The sequence below is a fragment of the Molossus molossus genome, unplaced genomic scaffold (genome assembly GCF_014108415.1).
Source record: "Molossus molossus isolate mMolMol1 unplaced genomic scaffold, mMolMol1.p scaffold_m16_p_9, whole genome shotgun sequence".
In the NCBI taxonomy this organism is placed as follows: Eukaryota; Metazoa; Chordata; class Mammalia; order Chiroptera; family Molossidae; genus Molossus; species Molossus molossus.
The window spans coordinates 25,609,205-25,632,493 of NW_023425403.1; the positions used below are offsets into that span (position 1 = coordinate 25,609,205).

Here is a 23,289-nt window from a genome sequence, read left to right on the forward strand (position 1 = left end):
GTAATTGTATTTACTCTGATCCCTCATAGGTCTATATCCTATTATAGGTCACCGTCTCTCTGGATTAAAACAAAACATTATGTATAGTGGGAAATGCACCAAAGTCACACTAAGATATTCATGATTAATAAGGCTAAATGTATCAGATATCAGATAACAAAGTCTCAAAACCAACTCAGTGGAGGCTGGAGAGACGTGGGCTCAGTAATCGTTATCACCCACAAAGATTCACCACCTTGAGCCATGATGAAAATCTGTCCATCTAAGAAGTCCCTCCTCTACCCTGTTTTGTCTCATGAGGGATCTGCACTCTATGCTGGAGACCTCTATGCAGTCAACATAGAGGAATGTGCCATGTGCGCTGTCCTGTCCTCCCCATCCAAGTCACCTTGCCAGACTTTGGTGGACACAGAGACCATCATGGCCACCCTCAACATAGGATCGCTGCGGATAAGCTGCTCTGCTTCGACACCCTCAGATCCAGGTAAGAACAGCGTCCTACAGGAAGAGGCCAGGGAGAACGAAGGAAAGAGAACTAACTTCTCTCTGAAGTACTTTCACCAAAGGGAGGAGTAGTGGACACTTTAGTTCTTGGGAATCCTAAGTCAACTCAAAAATTATATTCATCCTCTAAATGCACATAACACTTCTCCCGTTTTAAGTAAGATCGCAGAATTGCAAGTGCTAATGTTGTTACTAATCAAATATCAGTGAAGATAACCATCGGCATACTATTATAATCAATAGCAGGAATTATTATCATGGAAATCTCACTGGATCTTATAGATGTTCAAGTTATTCTTAGTTTCGTGGTTGAGAGAATGAAGTATAATTCTCTTTCACTATTCAAGATGCTTTCAATATATGAATTTTAGAAGATTATCTCTAAGGTAAGGTCTCTTCCAACTTCTATAGACTAAAAATGTCAACATTCACCTTCAGAGTGGAAGGAGATGGTGAGAAGTGAGATCTCTCTGGGAGGGGATCATGTCTTTGACTCCTTTGTATTCCTCTCAGGACCTACCCAGCAGTTATGGTCACTTAGTAAATGCTTAGCACACTTATTGAATGAAAGAAAATGAGCCAGTGAGCTGGACTCTTGAGTAGTTTCCACACATTTCCTGTGCCCAAATGTATTTAACATACATTCCCACAATAAAAATTGCCCCTCCCCCCATAGGAAAAGGCTTATATATCAGTCTGTTTCTAAAAAATACTACTGGTCACTGAACCTAGTATGAAAACACTCTTACTGAAGAACTTTTCTGTATCTAAAGCAGATTTTCAATTCAAGTAAATCATGATTGGAGTTCCCTGGACCCAGTATTTCCCTTGGGGATGTTGATCCTCTACGTCAAGATTGGGTACTCAGGCCTCTGGCCACGTAGCTTCTGACTACAGCTATTCCACTTTGCATGGAGCTCAGAGAGGTCAGACGTCGAAAGTATTGCAAGGCTTTCATGGTTATGGATGTGGATAAAGTATTTATGAATCCAACTGGAAGGCGAAAGAACTGTCTCTTATGCCCAGGCACTGTTGCTAGGTGGGAAAATAGAACGTTCTTGGGACAAAGGAGTAAACCGGTAATCTAGCCCACTCTTCGGTAGGTGGACCAAACGAGCTGTATGACACACCCTCACTAAGCAACCAAACTCCACTCAGCACTCAAGGTTTCAGGGTTTTTTTGCAAAGCAGAACTAAAAACAAAGCACTTCAAAGTACACTGCAAATCCAGACTAAGAAAGTGTGAGCCATACTTCTGCAGAGCAAATCTGAAGATCCATAAAAGGCTGCTGTGTGCTACCTGTATATCCTTAGCTCAGCCATTAGGGCCGCTTAGATTTACCCAAGATTTGTGTGTGGTGTGGGTGTGAGTGTGGTGTGGGGAGGGATGTGAGAGGTGAGTGTGTGGTTTGTGAGCATATGCATGTGTGGGTATCTGTGTGCATCATGCTTGCAACTTTCTATAATTGGGCAGAGAGGTATTCACTTTAAAGGCAGCCACATCAGTATACAAATGAAGACGTCCACTCAGTAAATGCATGGGATAAACTGACAACATCATAAGCCACCTAGGTGATCATCTGGGTGACTTGTCCTTCCTATTATTATTTTTTAATCTTTACATCCTATATAAGCTAGAAAGATATAAACCTATGATTTCAATTCTGGTTTCCCTTATATCTTCACTCTTTCACTTATTCATCCTACAAAAATATATTGAATCTGTGTGTTGTGCCATGTGCCCTGTTAAGGCTATAAGGCTGCCCTTAGAGGACCAACTGATTGGATGGGCAGAAGGAGGAGAGGAGAGAGGGAAATCGGACTGGAAAGGAGGAAGAGGAAATAAAGAAATGGCAAAGTACAGGGGTGGGCAAAAATAGGTTTACAGTTGTAGGTATGTGAAACAGTGTATTCTTGTATTACTCTTTATTAATTATTACATTGTTATTTGTATAACAAGTGTAAACCTATCTTTGCCCACCTCTGTATTTGTGTTATGCAGCATGAATAGGTTCTTCCCCAAAGACAAAAGGGAAAGTGTAGGGGGAAATCACCGTGTAGGCCTGTACTCCACTTGCGTGGTGGGGAGTTATCAGTCCGGGCGGGTTCTGCTGAGCTGCCTAACGAAAGCCCTTCAGTCTGCTCACCTGGTGCGGCCGCAGCAGTCCAGTCACGTGCTGCGCGCAGGAAAATAGCAAAGGACTGTTCCTCAGAAACCTCGCCAATTACTCCAGCATCATAGGAATCTAACTGAAGTTCATATATAGGAATCCCCAGTCCACAGAAAAAACGATTCCGTTCTTTTAACCACTCTTCCCATTTCATGGTCATATCCTCTTGCCCATACGAGGTGGAGATGGGACACCCACCTTCCAGAGGCGACAGTGTAGAGGGCTGTGAAGTCCGCCAGGAGGGAGAAAACACCTCCCACTGCTGAGCTCCATCATCAGACTAGCTGCTGGCCACTTTCCTTTCCCTTTCTCCAGGACAGTGGTTCTCCAGAAGGGGCAGTGTTGCCCCCCGCGGTCATCGGACCATGTCTAGAAAGTTTCAGTTGTCACAACTTGGGGGGATGCTGTCGGCGTCTAGTGGGTTGAGGTCAGAGATGCTGCTACACATCCCACAATGCACAGGGCAGCCCTACATGACAAAACACTTCTGGCTCAAAATGTCAATAGTACTGAGATATCACTCGAGCATATCTGACGAGCCTTTTCTCGGCTCAGTGGTGGGCTTCTCCACATCTTCACAGTCATGATAAACGTACACATGAAGGCCATCTAGGACCACCAGTGCTATCCCTTGCAGTGATTCACCAAGGGACAGCAGAGGGCAGAATCTCTGAAGTATCAATTAAAATGCGGGGCCTCCTGGCCACCTCCATGGAAAACTTCAGGTTTCCTAGTGATGCTCTAATTACAGCCCTGTCACATCACAAGGGAACAGGTTGGCAAACCTAGGTACTGAACTGAATAATCTGTGGCATAATCTAAACATATAATGGTAATTAAGTCTGACAACTTAATATGCTATTGAAATTTAAGTGTACAGTAGTAATCTACAATTAAGTACTCTTTTGTAATAGCACCCTGCCAGCCTGGAAGATTTCAGGTATAATACTGTGTCCTATGAGCCCACAAAAATATTGACATTAGTGAAATGCACCCAAGCTATGATCTGACACATACTCAAATTAACCGTCCGTCGCTCCACCAGGAGAGGTGGAGTGAAGGCGGACACTCCGTCGCTGTCCTTGAGCTCATATCAGGAGCAGACAACTTAAGCAGCCACGTCAGCCAATGTGGACACTTCTGTATCCACTAAGAACATTTCACTTCGAAAGTCAGGGCTATCCAAGCCCTTTTCTAGAGAGAACTAGAATCAGAAAGTGGGGTTCAAAGGAAGTTGCCCCTTTGAGGGAAACTGAGCTCACTATTATACTGCAAATGTCAGCCAAACCTTGTCTATTTTAATAGGGCTACAGAGTGGCCCCAAAAAGGGCATGGACTTTGAAGTCAGTGCCGATCGGGGTATGAAAGCCCATCCATCATTTACAAGCCATTTAATCTTGAGCAAGCTGTGTACACCCTGCGTGGGTTTCTGCAAGGGTAATCTAACTATATTGATTCGCAGATTTGTTGTGACCTGGTGTAATTCTCATCTCCCTGAAGCTTGTTCTGCGCAGCAGCCAGAGGGCTCTTTTACAAATATTTATCGAATCTTGTCAGTTCCTTGCTGCACACCCTATAGTGATGACCCACGACAATTGTGGGAAAGCAGGGACACGCAGAGCAGGAGGAAGTTTAAATCTTCTCCTTCATGCTGTTTACACTGGCTCTTTCCTACCTTAAATCCCCTTTTCCATCCCCTCTGGCTGGAAGGCTTTTTCTCACCTTGCAGAACTTCAGTGCCAAGTCAGAGAAGCATCTCTTCAAACCCTATCTAAACTCACCTCCTCAGCTCAATCACTAGCCCCTAAAGGTGATTTTTTCACAGGTCGCATCACTGTCTGAAAATATTTTGCGTTTACGACAGGTGACATGTAACCAGGCAGAGATTCCGCAGTCCTGGAGTGGGGGTAGATTATTATTATTATATTATTATTATCATCATCATTATTATTATTATCCTCACCCAAGGATATTTTTCTCTTCATCTTCAGATAGAGTGGGAGGGAGAGAAACATCGATGTGAGAGGGACACATTGACTGGTTGCCGCCTGCATGACCCTGACCAGGGCTGGGTACAAATCACAACCAAGGTACGTGCCCTTGGCTGAAATCGAACCTGTGACTCATTGGTCCATGGCCGATGCTCTACCACTGAGCCAAACCGGCCAGGGCAGGTAGATGCTCTTTAAAATGTGCAGAGGAAGGAAGGAAAGGGACACAGCAGATAAAGCTTCTGGCACAGTTGCGAGAAGAGTGTGGAATCTCCCTTTGCTCCGGTACTTTCTGCATGATGGAGATCTCAAAGGTTCTTTTAGTTCTTTAAAGAAAAACAGTTTAAGGTATTCGGATTCATTATGACCAGGGTTCACCAGTGAATTAGGATATCTGAGCTATTGCTATTGATGCTAAACTTCCTTTTTTTCTTTTTGCTGAGGTAACTGGTTTATAACATGCTTTAGGTGTGCACTGTAATCCAATGTCTGTGCGCATTACAGCGTGCTCACCACCAAGAGTCCGTGTCTGAGTCTCACCGTACATTCTACACCCTTTACCCATTCATCCTCCCCCACTCTGGTGACCACCAATCTGTATCTATGAGATTGTTTTTGTTTTATTTGTTTCTTTTTTGTTGTTGTATTGGATTTTCTGTTTTATAGTCTACAGAGGAGTGAAAACATATGATTTTTGTCCGTTTCTATCTGACTTATTTCATTGAGCATAATACCTTTGAGGTCCAACCTTCCTCTTCAACAGCTGAGTGCACCCCGTTAGTCCTCCTGGCTTCTGCTTCCTCGCCTGCATTCCTAGGGTCACCGCCAGTTCTGACTGTGAACCCAGCTTACTGGGCTCCTCGGGGGAGCGCAGTTTTCACCAGACCCCCCTGAAGCATGACTCAGCATTCCAGTGGCCATCAGACACGCCTCACCTCCGCTCTGCGTTAACGAGAAGGGGCTGTTCTGCTATTTCTTGAGGAGATGGAGCCGGTGGTGAATATTGCAGGATATAGCATTTTCTGCCCAGACATCTCCCTTTGGGTTTTCTCTGGTCCCCTGTCCCCATGTCAGAAGCCAAAGTTTCCACCGCCCTCCTTTTGTCTGTTTCAGGCTATCTCACCTGCCTGCTCATTCTGTTCCTTTCACATCTCACCCTCCTGCCCTGCCTCTTCCCTGGCTCAGGACGCAGAGGGCCCTCCAGAGATGTCACCTCTTCCAAGGCAGCATGGAATTTTAATTAAAAGCAGAATTTTAACTTTCACTTTATTTTGGATTCTCAGATAAGTTGCAAAAGGCAACCAACGATTTTAAAGCATAACTTCGGATGAGATAATTGTGTGTTTGTTTCTTTCTTTATACTTGTTTAGTTTAACTTGGAGACCAAAACTCTGGTGTCATGCTTGTTTTGAAACTCTTCACAGTTCGCTGCCTGATAAGGCTGTTTTGGGCCAGGGCTGTGCGTCAGCTCTCTTTCAGAGTCGAGGCTCACAGAGGTAAATGAGGGGTTTCACCTCCTCATGCAGGAGGAAAATCTTGTCTGTAAACCAGCCGAACGCAAAGGGCAAAGGCGACAAGTGACAACCCACCCCGGTCTTTAAGGAACTCCCAAGGCATTCTGGGTTGGAGCAGACCAACCAGAGATGGGAGGCAGTCGGTTCTCTGAAGAAGAAAGAAGTGTGACTAATGTCTTCACCCAGAGAAGATCTCGGAGGCAGATAGCGCCAGCAGCCAGAAGCCACTTGCGATGCTACCATACGCACGCGTGGAGCAGCCTCACCTGTGTATTCATAGTTTCCTCGAAGTTCTACAAGCAAATCGATGTGGTCCGAGGCACTGCCTGCTGAGCCGTGCCCCAGCACTGCCAGGCCATGGAGAGCCAGCATATTTTACTTATGATGTCATCAGCAAGTACTAGGAGAGCTTTACATTTTTCGTAATGCATTAGAAGTGCCGTGTAGAAAACACACACACACAAACTATGTCTCAAAACGAGATGCTGAGGATGCCCAAATATGTTGTTTTTCTAAATATAGAAGAGGATTTGGGATTTGGGCATGAGAAGAACTTTTCAAAGATAAAGCTTCAAGTTATAAGGTGTGCTTCTCCATCCTTGTCACATTTTACAAGCCACTGTGTTTGCATTTATCAATCTCTTTTGCTCTTTGTTGTTGTGTCTACAGAGGGGATTTCACAAAGTTTCTCTGGACCTGGGAGCTCAAAATACCGAAGAGTCCCCATCCTCACTGAACTGAGTAAGTACTGCTTCAAGGACAAAACTCAAGGGACAAATCTGTATGATCCTTAATGATGTCACAGGGTTCTTTTGAAAATCCACAGTCCAAGCACTGAGCAGGCAGAATGGGGCCCAGAGAGCATTGAGTTCGTGGTGGCACATTACACGGGCTCTTACCTGATTGTTGGCATCATCCAGCAGAGCCTGCTGGATCGGGGTGTCAGGGTGCAAGAAGATCATCTGCCTTCTCAGCCCTCCCAGTTACCAAGAGAGGGAGACACAGAGCTGACCCCCTCTTATTCAGAGGGAATCTCCCCTGGTAGGGGACATGGATGTAAAGACTGCCAAAAAGGATCTTTCTACACCAACCTATCAGCTTCCTTCCCTAGAGTGATACCAGGGCCGGCACTAGGGTGAGGCCCCAAGATACAGATCGAAGGAGGTGCTTACTCTTAGGATCCTTCAGTTCTGTGTCCAGGTATCTCCCTTGTCTCATCTTGATTCTGGTCCTGAGTGGTGGTCTTCTCAAAAAGAAATACTAGATGCAGAAATATCAGAATAAGCTGTTATCTCTCTCCAACACCTTATGGAAGGTGCACATTGTGAAACGTCCCTGGATCTGAGGAGCTCTGGGAGCAGGAAGTAGGGGAGGGAGGGTGCCTGTGTGCATTGGGGGTGGGGGAGGCACTAGGGGATTTAATAATGGTAACAATTGATGAGAGAAAGGGAAGACATCACAAAGATTCGATCAACTCCAAGACAGCCTGTAAGCCGGTCCTGGGCATGCAATTTGACTGCATTCTGTAGCACAGCAACATTCTTAATGGGCATCTCATGACTTTGAGTATCTAAGCTGAGAGACACTTACACCACGCTAGATGAACAGACCTCTTAGTCCCAGAAAGGAAGCAGGGTGATGTGGAGAGGACTCAGTGGGTGACACCACCACGTGATCTGGGCGTGACAGTGCAGCACACAGGACACCATCTGCTCACAGCGGATCCCAGAGCAGTAGCTCTTCAAATTCAACTCTGAGGACCTCAGCTCCCTCGAGCCTACCTGGGACTGGCCAGCTTACTTGGAACTATCTTTAAGCTGTTAGCTGCAGTTTTTATTTATAGTTTAATTTTACTTTTCTACCCTTTTGAACCATCTCTAACCCTGAGGTGCAGCTACACGAAGGACACTGGTTAGAAGACTGTAAGGGAAGTTAGAGTGGTTGGAAGGGGACCAGTCAGGTGCTCACCGGCCCAGAAGTGCATCTGGTCGCTCTCAAGGGACTTACAGCTTTGTTCAGCTGAAGACTTTCTGGCACCTGGTGGCCCTTGTCCGGTTAACCTAACAAATCACCTGCCAGCTCACTGCTGCCTTGTCCTTCAGCTGGCTGGCAAGGGTCACGGTGATATGGGTGCTGCAGACCTGACCACCAGCACTTTGGTGCAGAGTGAACAGCGGCCTGCAGGAAAATGCCTGGGAGAGCTGAGTCACCAGGTGGAGCATGACGCAGCGGGGTTTGGACAGGGGCTGCGGGGATGCGTGCATGTGTTGAAGGTCAGCAGTGCAAGGAGAGTAAATCATGTGTGCATGGGAAATGTGGGGTGGTACTAGTCAGACCTTGCCGCTCTTTTCTAAAACTATGTAGTTCGTGGAAGAAAATGACTCACTAATACTAGCAGTGTATCATTTCCCCCAAACTTGCAAAGGAATAATTTAAAGAATTAGGGAACAATCCCGCCTTAGTTAGGAATGTATTTTGAGTTGTAGATCCAATAGATTTGTTTTGATCTGTTTATGACTGACAAGGGTTGTGAAAAGTCTAGGGCTTTAAACTACATGCATATTAACAAGTTAACCTGCCGTCATTTCATGGATGCTGATAGAAGACACAAAGTCGCTAGGTCAGAGACAAAGCATGATTTATCACTCACGGTAATAGCAGTAGCCAGAGTATCATCATTTTTGTGCTGGTTGCCCAAGCCCTCACTTCCACTGGGTGAGGTGAAAAGGGCGAGGTGATACCTGTACCCACTGTGGACTGCTTTATAAGAGAGGAGCTGGCATCTCTCGTAATGGGCAGTAAGCACGCCTTCTCCTTGCTCTGGTGGGAGACACCTCCCTGTCTCCTAGTGCTGTTCTCCGTGCAAACATTTTCAAAGCGGTAGTCGTTGAACAGAGGCAGTCAGCGCCTCGGCTGGCACTCCCAACCACGACCAGCTCCCTTCACTTTGGAGGCTGCTTTCAGGGGTCTGAGTTGCACCCCTGGGCCAGTACAGATATGCTAACAGGTAGAATGGCCACTGCTATCCTGGCCTCCATTAGGATAATTTTTTGAGCCCTTGCTACTCAGAGTTAATCCATGAATCAGCAGCATCAGCAGCATTTGGAAGCTTGTGGGACACGTAGACTCTCAGGCCCCAGTCTAAACCCGTGAATCAGAATCTGTAGTGTAACAAGATCCCTGGGTGATTCACATGTGCATTAAATTTTGACAGGTTCTGCTTTAACGCATTCGGAACTCAGATAACCTAGGAACCCAAGTAAATACCAAGGTATCTGTGGCACAGTATTGTGAAACAAGACTGGAATTGGAGTGACCATATGTTCCTATTTATGCCAGTTGAGACTGCCCCCTTCTCCTTCCAAAAGTGTCCTGGTTTTGAAGATAAATTAGATAAGGGTGACAATCAGGACCTTGCATGGAGAAATTGAGCCTGAGGTACAAGGATATCCCCTTGATGATGAAGGTACCCAAGAGGGATTCATGTCTTTAAGAGATAAAGAAGTTACTTGAAAAGACCCCCCCCCAAAAAAAAAATGTCCTAAAGTAGTGGCAGATCCCACATGGACCCCAAAGTAGACATCAAACCCTTTGATCAAGTGGTGACCCCTTGGTCTGCTTATATTCTTAAGGCAGTTCCTATATTCTTAAGCTTGCCTGCCTGCCTTTTCCTGTTTGCCTCTTTTGCCTTGCAGAAAATCCTTCCAACATCCACTTTATTGAACAGCTTGGTGGGATGGAAGGGCACTTTCCAGGAACAAGCCTGCATCTCAGCACTTCCTTTTCCACAGGTGCTGTCTTTTCTGGCAGCTTCTTGGATTCCCTCCTGGCCACAGTAAGTACAGCTAAGCTGCGGAGCCCCTGGCAGAGGGGAGAACGGTGGCTTCATGGGTAGACGATGATAATGTCTCACAATTCTAAAGTCTCTTTGATTTTTCAAAGTAGCTTGTTCACATACAGTATTTCATCTTTCCTTACAACTATCTGGCAAGGACAGCAAAGTCTTTACATTTTCAAGATCAAAAACCTAAGAGCCCTTAACACTTGATACCAAGGGGAAGGAGAGGGTAAGCTACCGCGTGTCTGCGTCTGCCTTTCAGCTTCAAGTGCGTGGGGCCCTTTGGTGTCAGAGCCTAGAGATACTGCCTTCTCCTCTCTCTAAAATATCCCCAAAAGTTTATGCAGAAACCAGCCACAGAGGGTCATGGAGTTCAAGGCAAAGCTTTGGCCTTCGGTGGTATGAGTTTTGTTCAGAGCTAAGTGGCATCCCCTCCACGCTGCCCCTCCTCTGCGGTTGGTCTTTGACTGCATGATTGTTCTTCAGCTCTCAGCACCTCCTTAGCCACTGAACAGATCCTTGCATCAGTTACAGGATTTCCAGAAGTAGAATCAATTCACTGTGCAACTACCTGTTGAACAGCTACTCTGTGAGGGGCACTGTTAGGTGCTGGGCACCCAGAACTGATTAAACAAACCACAGTGTCTGCCCGTGTGGAGCTCACGCTGGTGGAGGAGACTGACAGAAACATGATGAGTCAGGAACAGATAAGGTACACCGGGTAGATACGGCGGCCAAGGCGATGTGAGACAGGACATGTAGGCTTTGAGGAAGGGGGTACACATGTCAATGCCGTGACCAGGAAGGCAACACTGGGAAGGTGACCCATGTGTCAGGCCTAGAGGAAAAGAGAGTGCACCCCATGCTGATCTTTGGGGAAGCAACACTCAGCAGGAGGGAGAAGGGAAAAGGTACTAAAGTGAGAGCACCCCTTGTGTGTGCAAGGAATTTGACTGAATCTCACAAAATCTCTGCACAGCCATTTGTCCACGGCTGCAGGAACTCCTCCAAGGGAAACCCTTCCAACCCCTGCCTTACAGACTCCTCCTCCCCAGATTTCCCAAGGGAAGGGCAGGAAAACGGCTGAATATCTATACACAGAGGCTACATGCACGAGGCTCAGAGCACTTTGACAGGCTTGCTGCCCTCTGGAATTCCATGTAGAAGACGCATCGTTCCCGCATTGTATGGGTTTCTCAAAAGTGCACCTTGTACTTGTGCAAGAGTGTAGCTGGTGCGCATGAATCCCCCAACTCGTGGATTCAGTGCCATTCAGTTACTCTGGGCCAAGCTCTCCAAGCCTGGGGGAACCGGGCTCTCATAAAGCCCACCGAGATCTCAGAGAGAGAACACCGTGTCAGTGAGAGTTTAACAAGTTAACAGACTGACTTTCCTAAAGGGTTAAGTGGCTTTCAGCTTGGACTGAGCCAGGGAGGAGTTGAGACAGGTTACTTTTCTGGGAAGATGGCTGCGTCTGTCATTAATACATCAGTTACCTCGCCTGTAATTAATGACTGACGTGTCAGGCAGAAGGTGACTTTTGATGAAGTGGACCTGTCTGCAGCATACATTCTTGATGGCTTTCCGTCCCACTTCGCTTCAGAGATTCCTAGATGGCAGGCAGCGTTGTATCTTAAATTAAATTTGAGCCTTAACTAAACTCCACTGGCCCACACAGGTAGGAACACAGTCACAGATTCCAGTTAAAGTTGGTGGGAAGAGCAGGATGGGCACAGAAGGGCTGAAAGAGTAGAAATAAAAACAAATGAACACATAATGTAAGCATAGGAAACACAACTAGTAGGAGTCAGCACCTACGCTTCTCATCACTCACCACGTGAGAGTGACTTCCTGACCTCCTTGAGGTGTACCCCTTCCTTCCAGGCTCCTTCAGGTATTATATCGATGGGCTCCTTGGTGGGAGAGGACGATGTAGTCCTGCTGGAAAATGAAGTGAGCTATGTAAAAGCTCAGTTGTCTTCTGAGCCCAGTGATGAAATCTGTGGGGGAGAGAAGAGGCCACGTTCTGTGGCCTGATACACGGGATAGTCACGTGAGTTCACAAGCCCTTCAGAACTCCTGGGAAGTGTTTAGTTTAGGAGTGGCACATGGTCAACTGAATGTGGCATGAGGATGGCCCTAGAGCTTCAGGAGAAGACATCCTTCATGTGAAGGGGCCAGCTTGGATCTCGAACCTGCAAATCTCTACCTGTGGTCTTCTGCCTCAGCTCTTGAATCCTGAATGATGTATGGCACAGCAAAACAAACACATTTAATTCCAGTTAGAGCTCCAGCCCCAAGTCTCTGACTATGATGAGCTGAACTAGACCTTCGAAAATATTCGGAGAACCCTGCTCACTCATTCCTTTTCCTGGGGCCTGGTACTGCTGGCTCAACTTGGTTTTTCAAGTGTGAAGGTGATTTCCTGTCGTCCAGCCACACAGAAAGGAAGAAGAGCCCAAAGACCAGGCCTGTGCTTCAAATTCCATCATCTCTGCTCTTCTGAGGACCATTTGATCTTGGTTGGCCTCTTGACTTTACACCTGCTCAGTAGCTTCAGAGAGGAAGAGAAAATTTATCCTCTTGCAGTAGAAACATTTTGAGGCCACTATGGTGGCTCCAGAATATGTTCTCCAACGTCCCATTTTATTCTCCAAACATATCAGAGCATCTTCTTGTGAGAAATGTGGGAGGAAGGCAAAGATCTTGACCTCCCCTTAAGTGAAGACGGCAGTTAACGGAGCCTGCCACTCCCTCCGGCACGCTCCCTTGGCAGACTCCATTAACAACCATGGTTTTCTGCCTCCAGATCTTACCTGCATCTTTTTCTTTTTTTTTCTTTTCTTTTCTTTTTTGTGGTATGTGCCCCTAGCGGGAACCGAACCCGGGGCTCTCTGGTCCGCAGGCCAACACTCAACCGCAGAGCCAAACTGGCCAGATCTTACCTGCATCTTTTTCAACGCAGACCTTGAGTCAGCTTCTTCTGCTCAGTTTTGTTGTTGAGATAATGTTAGTAATCAGAGCAATATTTGTGATAGGAACGGTAATAACCACATCTCAAGCACTCACTTTGAGCCAAGGTCTTTGCTAAGTACATTACCTGCATTACCTTGTTTAATTCTCCTATCAACCCAGTTAGAATACAGTTATGAGTCTCAATTTACAGATAACGAATCTGAGGTTTAGAGGGGTAAATAATGTGGCAAAGGTCGCAGTACTTACTGATGACGAGTTGGATTTCAGACACAAATTTGTAATGGTCACAGAGTCAGACCACAAGTGCCTGCCGCTCCAGGAATCTCTCTGGCGATGACGACTAGTTTTCCAGTACGCTGACATTGACATTTTGCGTAGAGGAGCCTGCCTCCCAGAGTGCTCCAGAGTTGCTGAGGAGGCAGGCAGGGAAGACCCCACCTCACCCTCCCACACCTTCCCTCCGGTCAGAACCACTCTGTTCGTCTGGGTTGTGTATGAGGCTCCTGTGTAAGATTTGACTTGAAGAAAGGTTTCTGCTGTTAAGAAGGCTTTGAAAACCACTCCCTAGAAGTTAGACCATATGACCAACAGAGAGATATAAAATAAACCAACCAGAATGCTGCTCTTCTCTATTCTGAGACACGTTTCCAATTTCCAGTCGGGAGTCCTGTATAGGAGACGGGAGTCAGCCATTCTGCCCCATTTTGCACGTCCCTTCTGTCCTATAATTTCCCCTCCCCAAAGAACATCTTCTGGTTTGGCTGTTCCAATCTGCTGCCCAGCTTAGTGCACCAAGAAATGTGTTTCTGGTGCTGTGTAATGAGAGGTTATAATTAAAATCAAATTGTGTGTTTCTCTCATGCCCGTATTGCCCAGAAGGGCAAGGCTAACTCAGATGGGTTCAGAACAGATTCCCTCAGGAAAAAGGCAGCTAACACCTCAGCAGTTTCTGGAACAAAATGAGATCATCAGTTTTGACTCCAATTTGGTCAACTGTATTTGCAACCTAATATTTAGGGGCTCTCCCTCTTCCTTCTCACAAGTACAAAAGACATGACAGAGCCTGTCCACCTTTCCCTCCAAGTTGCCCTCAAAAAACAGAAGAGATTGAACATACAAGTCCCAAGGACAGACCAAAGCCTGAGTAACATGGTGTGGACTTGCCTCTGAAGTTTTGCTTTAGATTTTCAAGGAGGTTATTTCCCACTTTCCCTCGAAATACCTATGATTTTCCTTTTCAACATAAAGTAATGTAATGTGGTTTCCCTTCAAATCTCTTGTTCCAGTTGCCACTGTGGCTTCAGATACCCCTAGTATACTACTGTCCCCTAGTATACTACTGTCCCCTAGTATACTACTGTCCCCTAGTATACTACTGTCCCCTAGTATACTACCGTCCACTCCTGCCCCCATTGGAGAACCATCCTACGCGGTATAATTGAAACTCACTTTCAATCCTCTATCAGTTCAATTCTCTAAAAACAAAAATATGGAGAGGCACCCGGTCCCACAGGCAGGACTTCAGAACGAGGCCCAAATTTGGGAGCATTTCCCTTTATTTATAAGGAAAGGGAGGCCCACAGAAATGGCGCGACTTTATCAAGCTCATTCGTCTGGTTAGTTCCAGTTTTCCTGTCATATAACCTCATTCTCAATTAGAAGTATTTCTCAAAGAAGGTTTGATCTTAAGGCCTTTTGAGATCCTCAGAATAGCAAGCAGCAAGTGGCTAAGATGTTGGTAGTTCAGGTTATGAGAGAGGCCTCAAGCTTACTTTGTAGCTAAAAGTTAAAACACTAGAACTGCAGTGTTTTCTAACACTGGACGTCTACATTCTAGTCATTAAGATTGTGTTAGAAACACTATTCAACTTTCATATTTTCTTGAGAAATAAAAAAAAAGGGAGAGAGGGAGAGAAGACTGAAAAACGAAAGAGACCAATAAGGCCAATACCATAGAACTCCACAAGATAAAAATACGAGATGAGCCCACAGAGTATGGGTGACATGCAAATCCAATTATTTTCCCCAAGAGAGAATTGCAATCCTTTTGCTGTCAAAACTGAAGAAATTATATATTTAAAAGCTAAGCCTCTCTCAGTTAAATATATAAAGTACACGTTTCCTAGAGCCTCTGGCACCAGGATAACCCTAGAATTTACTCCTTTTCTTTAATTGGTGCAGAATTATTCTAACAGCATTATGTTTGATTACACTATGGCCACTTGTTCTTAAGCAGATTGTGGCTCCCCCTGGATTTACATCCTCTACTTCCTCCAGATTTCAGGGAGCTGATTTCACAGTCAGGCTTCTGGGTGGTGGCCAGACGGAACAAAGAAGAAATGTCAGGGGGTGCCTTCAGCCTGGATGTTAGGGTGAAGGAAACATTAAAGTCTTCTTTTAATCCAAAAAATACTATGAAAGCTATTTTTCTTTTTCTTTATGAATTTACATAGATTTCATTTTCTAGGTCACCTTGTGCCAGTAGCCTCTATTTTACTAACAATATTTGTTTATTTGTTAAAAAATCAACTGCCAGTGGCAGTCAGTATTCTTACAGTTTTCAAATAGTGTGTGGTTCAATGCACACCTGAGGGTGTGGATGATAATGAGACAAAGTCCATCCTCTGAAAGAGCACATGATTTAGGGAAGTGTTTCCCAGAGTATGATCTGAGGACCACCAGTATCAGATCCACCAAGCATGCCCTTTAATTCTAACTGATTCCCCCTCCTGTTTGTACCTTCTGACCCAGTAGATCTGGGATCCCAGAAATCCATACTCATGAATATCCCTCTAGGTGATGCAGGTACTTGAGCACCAATGTTGGAGAGAACAGGATTTAGTCATGTGTGCTGTATGTCTCCTTGAATCCTGCAAACACTGCTCAAAGGCGGGCATTATTGTGCCAGCTTTGAAGATTATGAGACTGTTGCTGAGAAAGAACACAGGAGTTGTCCAAAGGCATTCAGCTAGGACATACCTGTACAAGGTTCAAACTCAGGTGTGCTTCAAACTACCATAATGTGAGGTACAGGAGAGTGAAATACAATAAAAGCCGGTGGCCATGGGACCACAAAGAAAGGATAACTTTATTCCAATGAGGAGGCCAGCACAGAGCTGGCCAAGTTGATGAGAAGTGAACAGCTGTTCCAAGCAGAAGCTTGAGGGAGCGAATGTATAGCATGAGCAATTACAAGCAGACTGTTGTACCCTGGAGGGTCTGTATGGAGGAGCTGAGCGGGGGGCTTCACAGCCGGGGTCTGACACTGTAAATTTGAGGAGGTGAATAGCATGATCTGATTTGTTTCTAGAAAGTCCCTCAAAGCGTTCTGCACGATAGATTGCAAATGAGAAGAAGAGCAAGGACAGCCAATAAAGAGGTTCTTATTATAACCCAGGCTTTGGGAGATAAGTCTGTGAATTTGGGAGTAGAGAAAATGAATGACAAAATTTCTAGAATCATAACAATTGAAGCCATTCCTAGTATTTATAATAAAATCTAAGTTATTGACTTTTGTATAGATAATATATAAGCATATAAATTCTCATTGTCTACTGAAGTAAAAGTCTAACAGATAAAACAAAGGGTGGAAAATATAAAACGTTATATATTCAATAGACTTGAGAAAACCTAGTGAATAATAATATTACACTGCTATTTACATGTATTAAAATGCTTAGTCTACACCGAATTAGGAAAGAATCCTTTGGAAAAGGAGTTTCAGAAAATGGCTAGGATTATTCAGCCACAGGGTAGTTTCAGAATAAGAAGTTGACCTAAATGTGTTCCCTTTGGTGTCATTTTGATGCCAGAGATTTTAAAATCCCATTAATTTATTCAATAGCTACAATCTGTGAAGTATACGATAAGAGCTATGGGAGATCTAAATAGTAATAAGGCCTAAGGCAATACCCGTGCTCAAGTAGGTCACAATGAAAAGGAATATAAGGCCCTGGCTGGTTTGGCTCAGCAGTTAGAACATCAGCCTGTGGACCAGAGAGTCCCGGGTTTGGTTCCCGCTAAGGGCACGTACCTCAGTTGCAGTTTGTCCCCAGCCTTGGTTGGGGTCATGTGGGTAGCCGACCACTCAGTGTGTCTCTCTCACATCAATGTTTCTCTCTCTCTCTCTTCCTCCCTCTATGTCCTCGGGTGAGGATAAAAATAATAATAAAAAAGAAATATAAGTAGATTCACATCCAAAGGATTCAAGTATGGATGACAATATCAGTAGTCCCCTAAAGAAAAATCTGTAAAAGTCTCATTGAATATATATTTTTAAATATATGTAGATGATTACTAGGGTATCTGTGACCTAACATACTCCTCTGGTCATTTTTGGAAGAGGGGACATACTTGGTGTCAATATGATCACCCATTTCTCTCTTCATTATAGTGTAACCCCCAAGAGAGCAGGAACTGGGTCAGTGTCATTTTCTCCGCACTTTGCCTAACCCCGCGCCTTATCCAAACCGCCCGCTTTTAGTTAATTTTAAGAATGATAATGAGAGACACTGCTTTGCACCAGTGGATCCATTTCAGTGATGCCCGCAAGATCTCCAAGACTAAACAATGCATCGCTTGGGAGTGGGCTCTTCTGACGTAACGCGTGGCCTGTCCTTGCTTTCCAGGCCTTCTACAATTACCACGTCCTGGAACTGCTTCAGATGCTGGTGACAGGAGGCATAAGTTCTCAGATGGAATACCATTTGGGCAAGGATAAGTTCCAAAGGCTGAGTAGCAGCTTCTCGACCATTCTGTCCGAAAGAAAGCGCTGCAAGCTGGGGCTTCTGTCCTTACACCAATCCGTGTTGTTGAACATTGAAGTGAGTCTGCTCTTAATGGAGCTTCCTGCTGCTTTTTGTGTTTCTGGAAAGGGTCCAGGCTACCTGGGTCCCTAGATGGCCTATAGCACAGAAATAATACCAATAATAAGAAGAAATTAAACAACTCATATGTATAGTGTATTTTACAGTGTGCAGTGCATTTTCACATATGTTACATTTGTTTTGACAATGTCTGGAGGTAGGCAAAGCAGTTGTTATTATACCCATCTTCCAGATAAGAAACCCAAGTCTGCAGACCGCATCAGAGAGGTCCAATAATGTGGACTATGACAAGGGTATCAATAACAATTGGAACAGCTGTTATTTACTGAGCATTTCCTCTGTGCCTGTCTGCTTTTTTGTTTTTTTCACTTAATCTGCCTAAGGATTTACATGGTAGGCATTGTTATTAACCTCACCAAACAGATCAAGAAGCAAGGGCCCAGAGAAATAAGTGCTTACCCCCCGAGACCACGTTGTCTACCAGTGGCAAAGCAGGGGCACCTCAGGGTGCCTGACCTGACCGAGGTCTGCCCACTCTCCCTATACCTGCACCACTAAAAGAAATCTAATCAACTCAGCTGAAATCAGGCAGACCTTGTGTTAGGGTCTATAAAACGGACTAGAAAATGCTTGAGTTTTCTTAGCCCACCGAGCTAGTGAACAGCAGATTATAGCAAGGGAGGAGATCACCATTCTGGCAGGTTCTCATGGAGCACCTGGGCATTTGGGGATCAGAGTAGAGTGCTGTTTGGGTAGTTTGCACTGGCATTGCATTTAGCTCTCCAGTGTAACTGTAGGGACAGGCTTTATCGGGGAACATCCTCTGTTGGTTCAGAGTACGTCAGCAGAACCCCCTTCACAAGGAGCAGGCTCCTCCAGGCCCCTGCCTGGCACGTCTCAGCAGACACGGGCCAGAGGGCAAGCCCCATGCTCTGTGCGTCTGTCTCTAGGTGCAAACAGCACTCCAGAGCGCCCTCGGTGTGGTCTGCTCCTTCGTACTTTTGTGACCCTAGTTCCTCCCCGAAGGTTGGCTTGTGAGGGATCCTGTGCCCAGGAAGACAGCCACTGGCAGTTTCCTCTTGGTATCAGAAGTGACAATGGACTGGCCCACACACTTCTCCTTTCTTTCTCCATTTGGGTCTTGTCCTTCCCCTGTCCTTTCCCCCGGGGAGTCACCCCCAGACTGAACAGACTGCCTTCTTTTGACTTCACCGAGCCAATAGCGGCTGCCTTTGGACCTGGGGCCCACTTGGCTGTGGCCTGGGAGCAGGGTCAAGAGGAGTGCTTGGGGCTGGACCCTGCTGTAGGGTTGGATGAGATCACTCTCTGGGGTCACCTAACATCCCAGCTACGTATGTCCCCTGACAACGTCATGTTCCAACCGATTCACTGTTGCTTCTTCATGGGTACCAGAACAGCAGCGGTACTAAAAATGAGCCACACCGCACCCAGACGTGCCTGAAAGACTGGAGTGAGAAACACAGTCACTGGCATTAGAGGCTCCAAACTAATCAAAAGCCTTCCTTCCAGGCCACTTAACGCTGCCACCATAGAGGTACTAGGGAATGGTGCTAAGGTCTTCCACACTCCTATAAGTAAAAGCAAATGACACTCCAGTAAGTGCTTGTCATTGCTTGGTTCAAGCGCCAACAGACATTTGTTTTTCTCTTCTCTCCCCAGCCAAAAAAGATCTTTGGGCAAGTTTTCTGTGGCTTATTAGATCATTTTGGAATCCTGTGCCTTGGCTTGTACCGCAGGATAGATGACGCGGAGCACAAAAGGGGAGTATGCTAGTTTAGCAGGTGCTGGCCGCGCATCCAGCATAAAAGGGAGGTCCCGAACTCAGGCTGCACAGCTGCAAAGGAGGGTGTAGGAATAAAGAAGAATGCACGTAAATGACATGAATAAACTCTGGTAATTATGATCCAATAAAAGCCATGTAACGATGGTGTCTCTGTCCCCAATGCAAACTGAAATGTAGATCCAGATTTTGAACCAGTGTTTTTTTATTGTTTTTTTGTTTGTTTGTTGTAACTTAGCCCATCCTTATCTACGTAATTTTTTAAAGCTAAATGCCACTATTCACGTTGGAAAGATTTACTTGTTTTATGCTGGTTTCCTTGGGTAAATGTTTACTGAGTGCCTCTTTCTAGCCACTCTGCTTTGCACATGTCATTTATGGGAGTTATATATCCAACGTTAAGTTTAAGAAAAGATCAACCTGACAGCAGTGAGGACGATGCAGGAAAAGCATGTGGAGGGCAGGAGGAGACAAGAGAAGGGGCAGGACACAGACGACACGCCACGGAGGTCCAAGCTAAGACTGGCACGGGGGGTGCACAGCGTCGGGAGAGGAGGAGAAACTGAAAATAACAGAGTGGAAATAGATGGATAGAACCTGGTCCAGGAAGAAGGGGGAAGAAGCCAAAGACTGGGAATGGAGTTGTCTTGAATAGGAAGAAAAACAATCTCTCTGTTCACATGAGAAGAGAAGGAAAAGGATGGCGGCCAAGCAAATATAGCTGTAGATGAAGGGTGTGCTTAAGGGAATTTCTTTGTAACACTGGGGTTTCTCAGTGAAGTACAGCGGTGGCCATCGCTGGGAGAGAAGATGGAGGAGGACGTGCTACAGGAGTTGAGAAAGAGGTACGAGGTTAGACCAAGCGCTGAGGAGAGGGAGGAGAGCGTGACTGTGGGTTTTAGCAGCAGTTCCAGACTGAAAGGACACAGGGTTGGAAGTCCTGCTGAAGGTAAAGAGCAGGTGCACTCAGAGTATGGGAATGAAAGAGAAAGACCGACAGGAAGCTGTTATGGACAGTGCTATGTTAAAGCATAAGACTTTAGAGGTGAGACCTGTCAGGAAATTCTAATATCCAGTATGTGGCCAAGAAAGTGTGTTTTGGAGATAAAGTTCACGGGAGAGTGGAAATTAAAGAAATGTGTCTGGATGTGGATTTTTAAACCACATAGATGCTGCAGCTACCTAAGATGATAGGGGCACGAGAGTTTGAAAGAAAAAGTGTCCCAAGTGTCAAAGGTCTAACTAGCCATGGAAAGTTATTGATGACACTGACCAGTCAGGAGGAAGGGTGATAGGGCTGGAGAGCACCACCATAAAGGTGGTGGGGAGGGGTGACTTTCTGCAGGCAGCCCTGGGAGAAGGAGCCATGCTGAACTGTCCCTCTCTCCCTCTCTCCCTCTCTCCCTCTCTCCCTCCCTCTTTCCCTTTCTTCCTCTCTCTCTCTCTCTTTCTCTCCCTCCCTCCTTCTCTCCCTATCCCTCCCCCTCTCCCTTTCCCTTTCTCCCTTTTCTTCTTCTTCCCCTCCCCCTCCCCCTCTCCCTCTCGGCCAATCTGGGAAACATGGTGACTGGGAGAATGTGCAGCCCATACTTGAGAAGACCTCAGTGAAGGAAATGAGATTTCTGTTTTAAAGAAAGTATATGATTATAATAGACCTTGTTTAGGATATTATAGAGATTACAGGGGACTCAGTTGGAAAGATAACAGTGGGAAGATTATTCAGTAAAAGAAAGTCACTGTTGAATTGGGAGTGGCGTTTAGGAAAGGAGAGGTGATCATTGGGCAGCAGTGAAGAAATGCAGGAGGAAAGTCATGAAAGGCTGTCCTATCTCAGCGTTCTGATGTGCACACTGGTGCGTTAATTCATGTCACTCACATTTATGAGGATTTGCTATGTGCCTGACACTGTGTACGGCATCCTGCCTCCCTGTGTTCTTCCCACGCAGGTCCAGGCTGTGGGTGTTCTTGAAGACTCCTCAACACTCCCTGTGTATTTACCGGTCAAGGTTCAAAACAGCATCAGATTGATTTCTGTTTCTTTCCCTTCTTGATGAACTACATTCTATGTGAACATTGGTGGCACCAGCATTAGGGCTGACCTCAGCCAGGATGGAAATATCTGGGATGCCTGTAATCTTCCCCTTTTGATAAAGCTTGGCTGAACGTCCAGGGCTGTGCCAACGGAATTCATTAGCGCAGTAGAGGTTAAAAGCAGCGAAGCCTGGGGTCAGAAAGGTCTTCAGACATCTCTCAGTCGAAACCACAGCCTGACCCTCTCCCTTTCAAACAATGAGAAAAGCAAGGCCCGGAGAAGGGGGGTGCCATGTATAAGTATGGTTACTGTCAGAGGCAGGGATGAAAACTAGCCTCTCAGTTTCTAGTCTGGGACCTCTCCTACTGCACTGTGCCAGACACATTTACTAGTCACAAAGCACCAGTGAGGCAAAGCAAAACAAAGGCATTTCCTCTTCTGGCCCAGCAAAATGACTACCTTACTTCGGCCATTGCCTGTGGCCACCTGGTCCCAGCTGCAGAGGCTCAGACTCATCTTTGCCTTTTCTTACAGGTTTGTGATTACCCGGCCAGCCAATAGGTTTAAGCTGCTGCCCTCGGATCTTCTGTTTTGTGCCATTCCTTTCAACGTTTCTTGTTATGAAAAGGACAATTCTACCTATCTAAGTTCTTACGAAACTATAAATATAGAGCCAGGGATACCAGGGGTGTCTGAAGACACAAATTCACCTCCCGCAACTGACTCAGCTGGCCAGACGTCAACACAGTCATTGACCACATCAGCCCTGTTTCGGGAGCAAAAATCTATCCCTGTGAGTTCGAAGTCAGCCATTTTGACTCGGGGTGGTAAACTGTCACTGCAGACACATCCAGGAAGGATAGACCTGAAGGAGCCCAGTGAGGGGCCTACCAGGACACATTCAGTCTAGACCTGCCGAAGCTCCCAGCCCGCCCAGCGCGGCGTCTGCAGAGATGGCGACTCGGAACAAGGAAACTGGAAACGGAAGCCACGTCCATGCCCACTGCTAAGTGGTTGATCAGCAAGTCTGCACTACCGGGGAAGAAGCAAAAGGCTGGTCCAGTCTCTCTAGGTCTGGTGTGATAAATAAAGAAATATATTCTTTTTAACATGCCTCTGGAAGGAACATTCATTGCTCTGCCCCTTGAGAAGAAAACAAGGTAGTCCTGGCAGTGTTAAAGAAGTTCTCCAGAACCTCTGGGGTCTTCCAGTCAGAGAATATAAGTAATCAAAGTAAACATAAGAAGGACTCAGACACAGGAGACAGGAAGTAAAGAGCCCCCAAATCAAGACTCTTACATTCTTTCTCCTCAAACAGGGAGATAGTAAACTAGTATATTATTTATTTCTCTCTCCTCTTTTTTTTTTTTTTCATGCTTTTTCTTCCTTCATCTCTCTTCATAGGAGGAGAGAAAGACCAGATCAGGAGATGCTGGTTTGAACTAGAAACCAATTTGTGTAAAACTAAGACCTAAGTATATGCCTCGCAAAAGAATGAATATTAAAATATCTTGCGATGGAGTGCCTGGGTGAGGTCAAGTAGATTGAAAGATAGAACCATCCAAATTTTCTAATTCCAGAATGAAGACATATAGCATAACAGGTATGAAACGTTCTCCATATTCAAAAAGAAACC

The 23,289-nt window shown here is 45.7% G+C and overlaps 1 protein-coding gene across 1 annotated transcript in view; it reads left to right on the forward strand.

The window, feature by feature from the left end:
• Nucleotides 1-22,563, forward strand: part of KCNU1 (potassium calcium-activated channel subfamily U member 1) — a 113,387-nt gene extending 90,824 nt beyond the window's left edge. Inside the window, exons 25-30 of the mRNA XM_036249773.1 lie at nt 301-484; nt 6,850-6,921; nt 9,876-10,015; nt 17,623-17,817; nt 19,501-19,592; nt 22,158-22,563. Coding sequence (XP_036105666.1) covers nt 301-484; nt 6,850-6,921; nt 9,876-10,015; nt 17,623-17,817; nt 19,501-19,592; nt 22,158-22,563 — 1,089 coding nt within the window. The remainder of the gene's footprint in view (nt 1-300; nt 485-6,849; nt 6,922-9,875; nt 10,016-17,622; nt 17,818-19,500; nt 19,593-22,157) is intronic.
• Nucleotides 22,564-23,289: the final 726 nt, after the last annotated feature.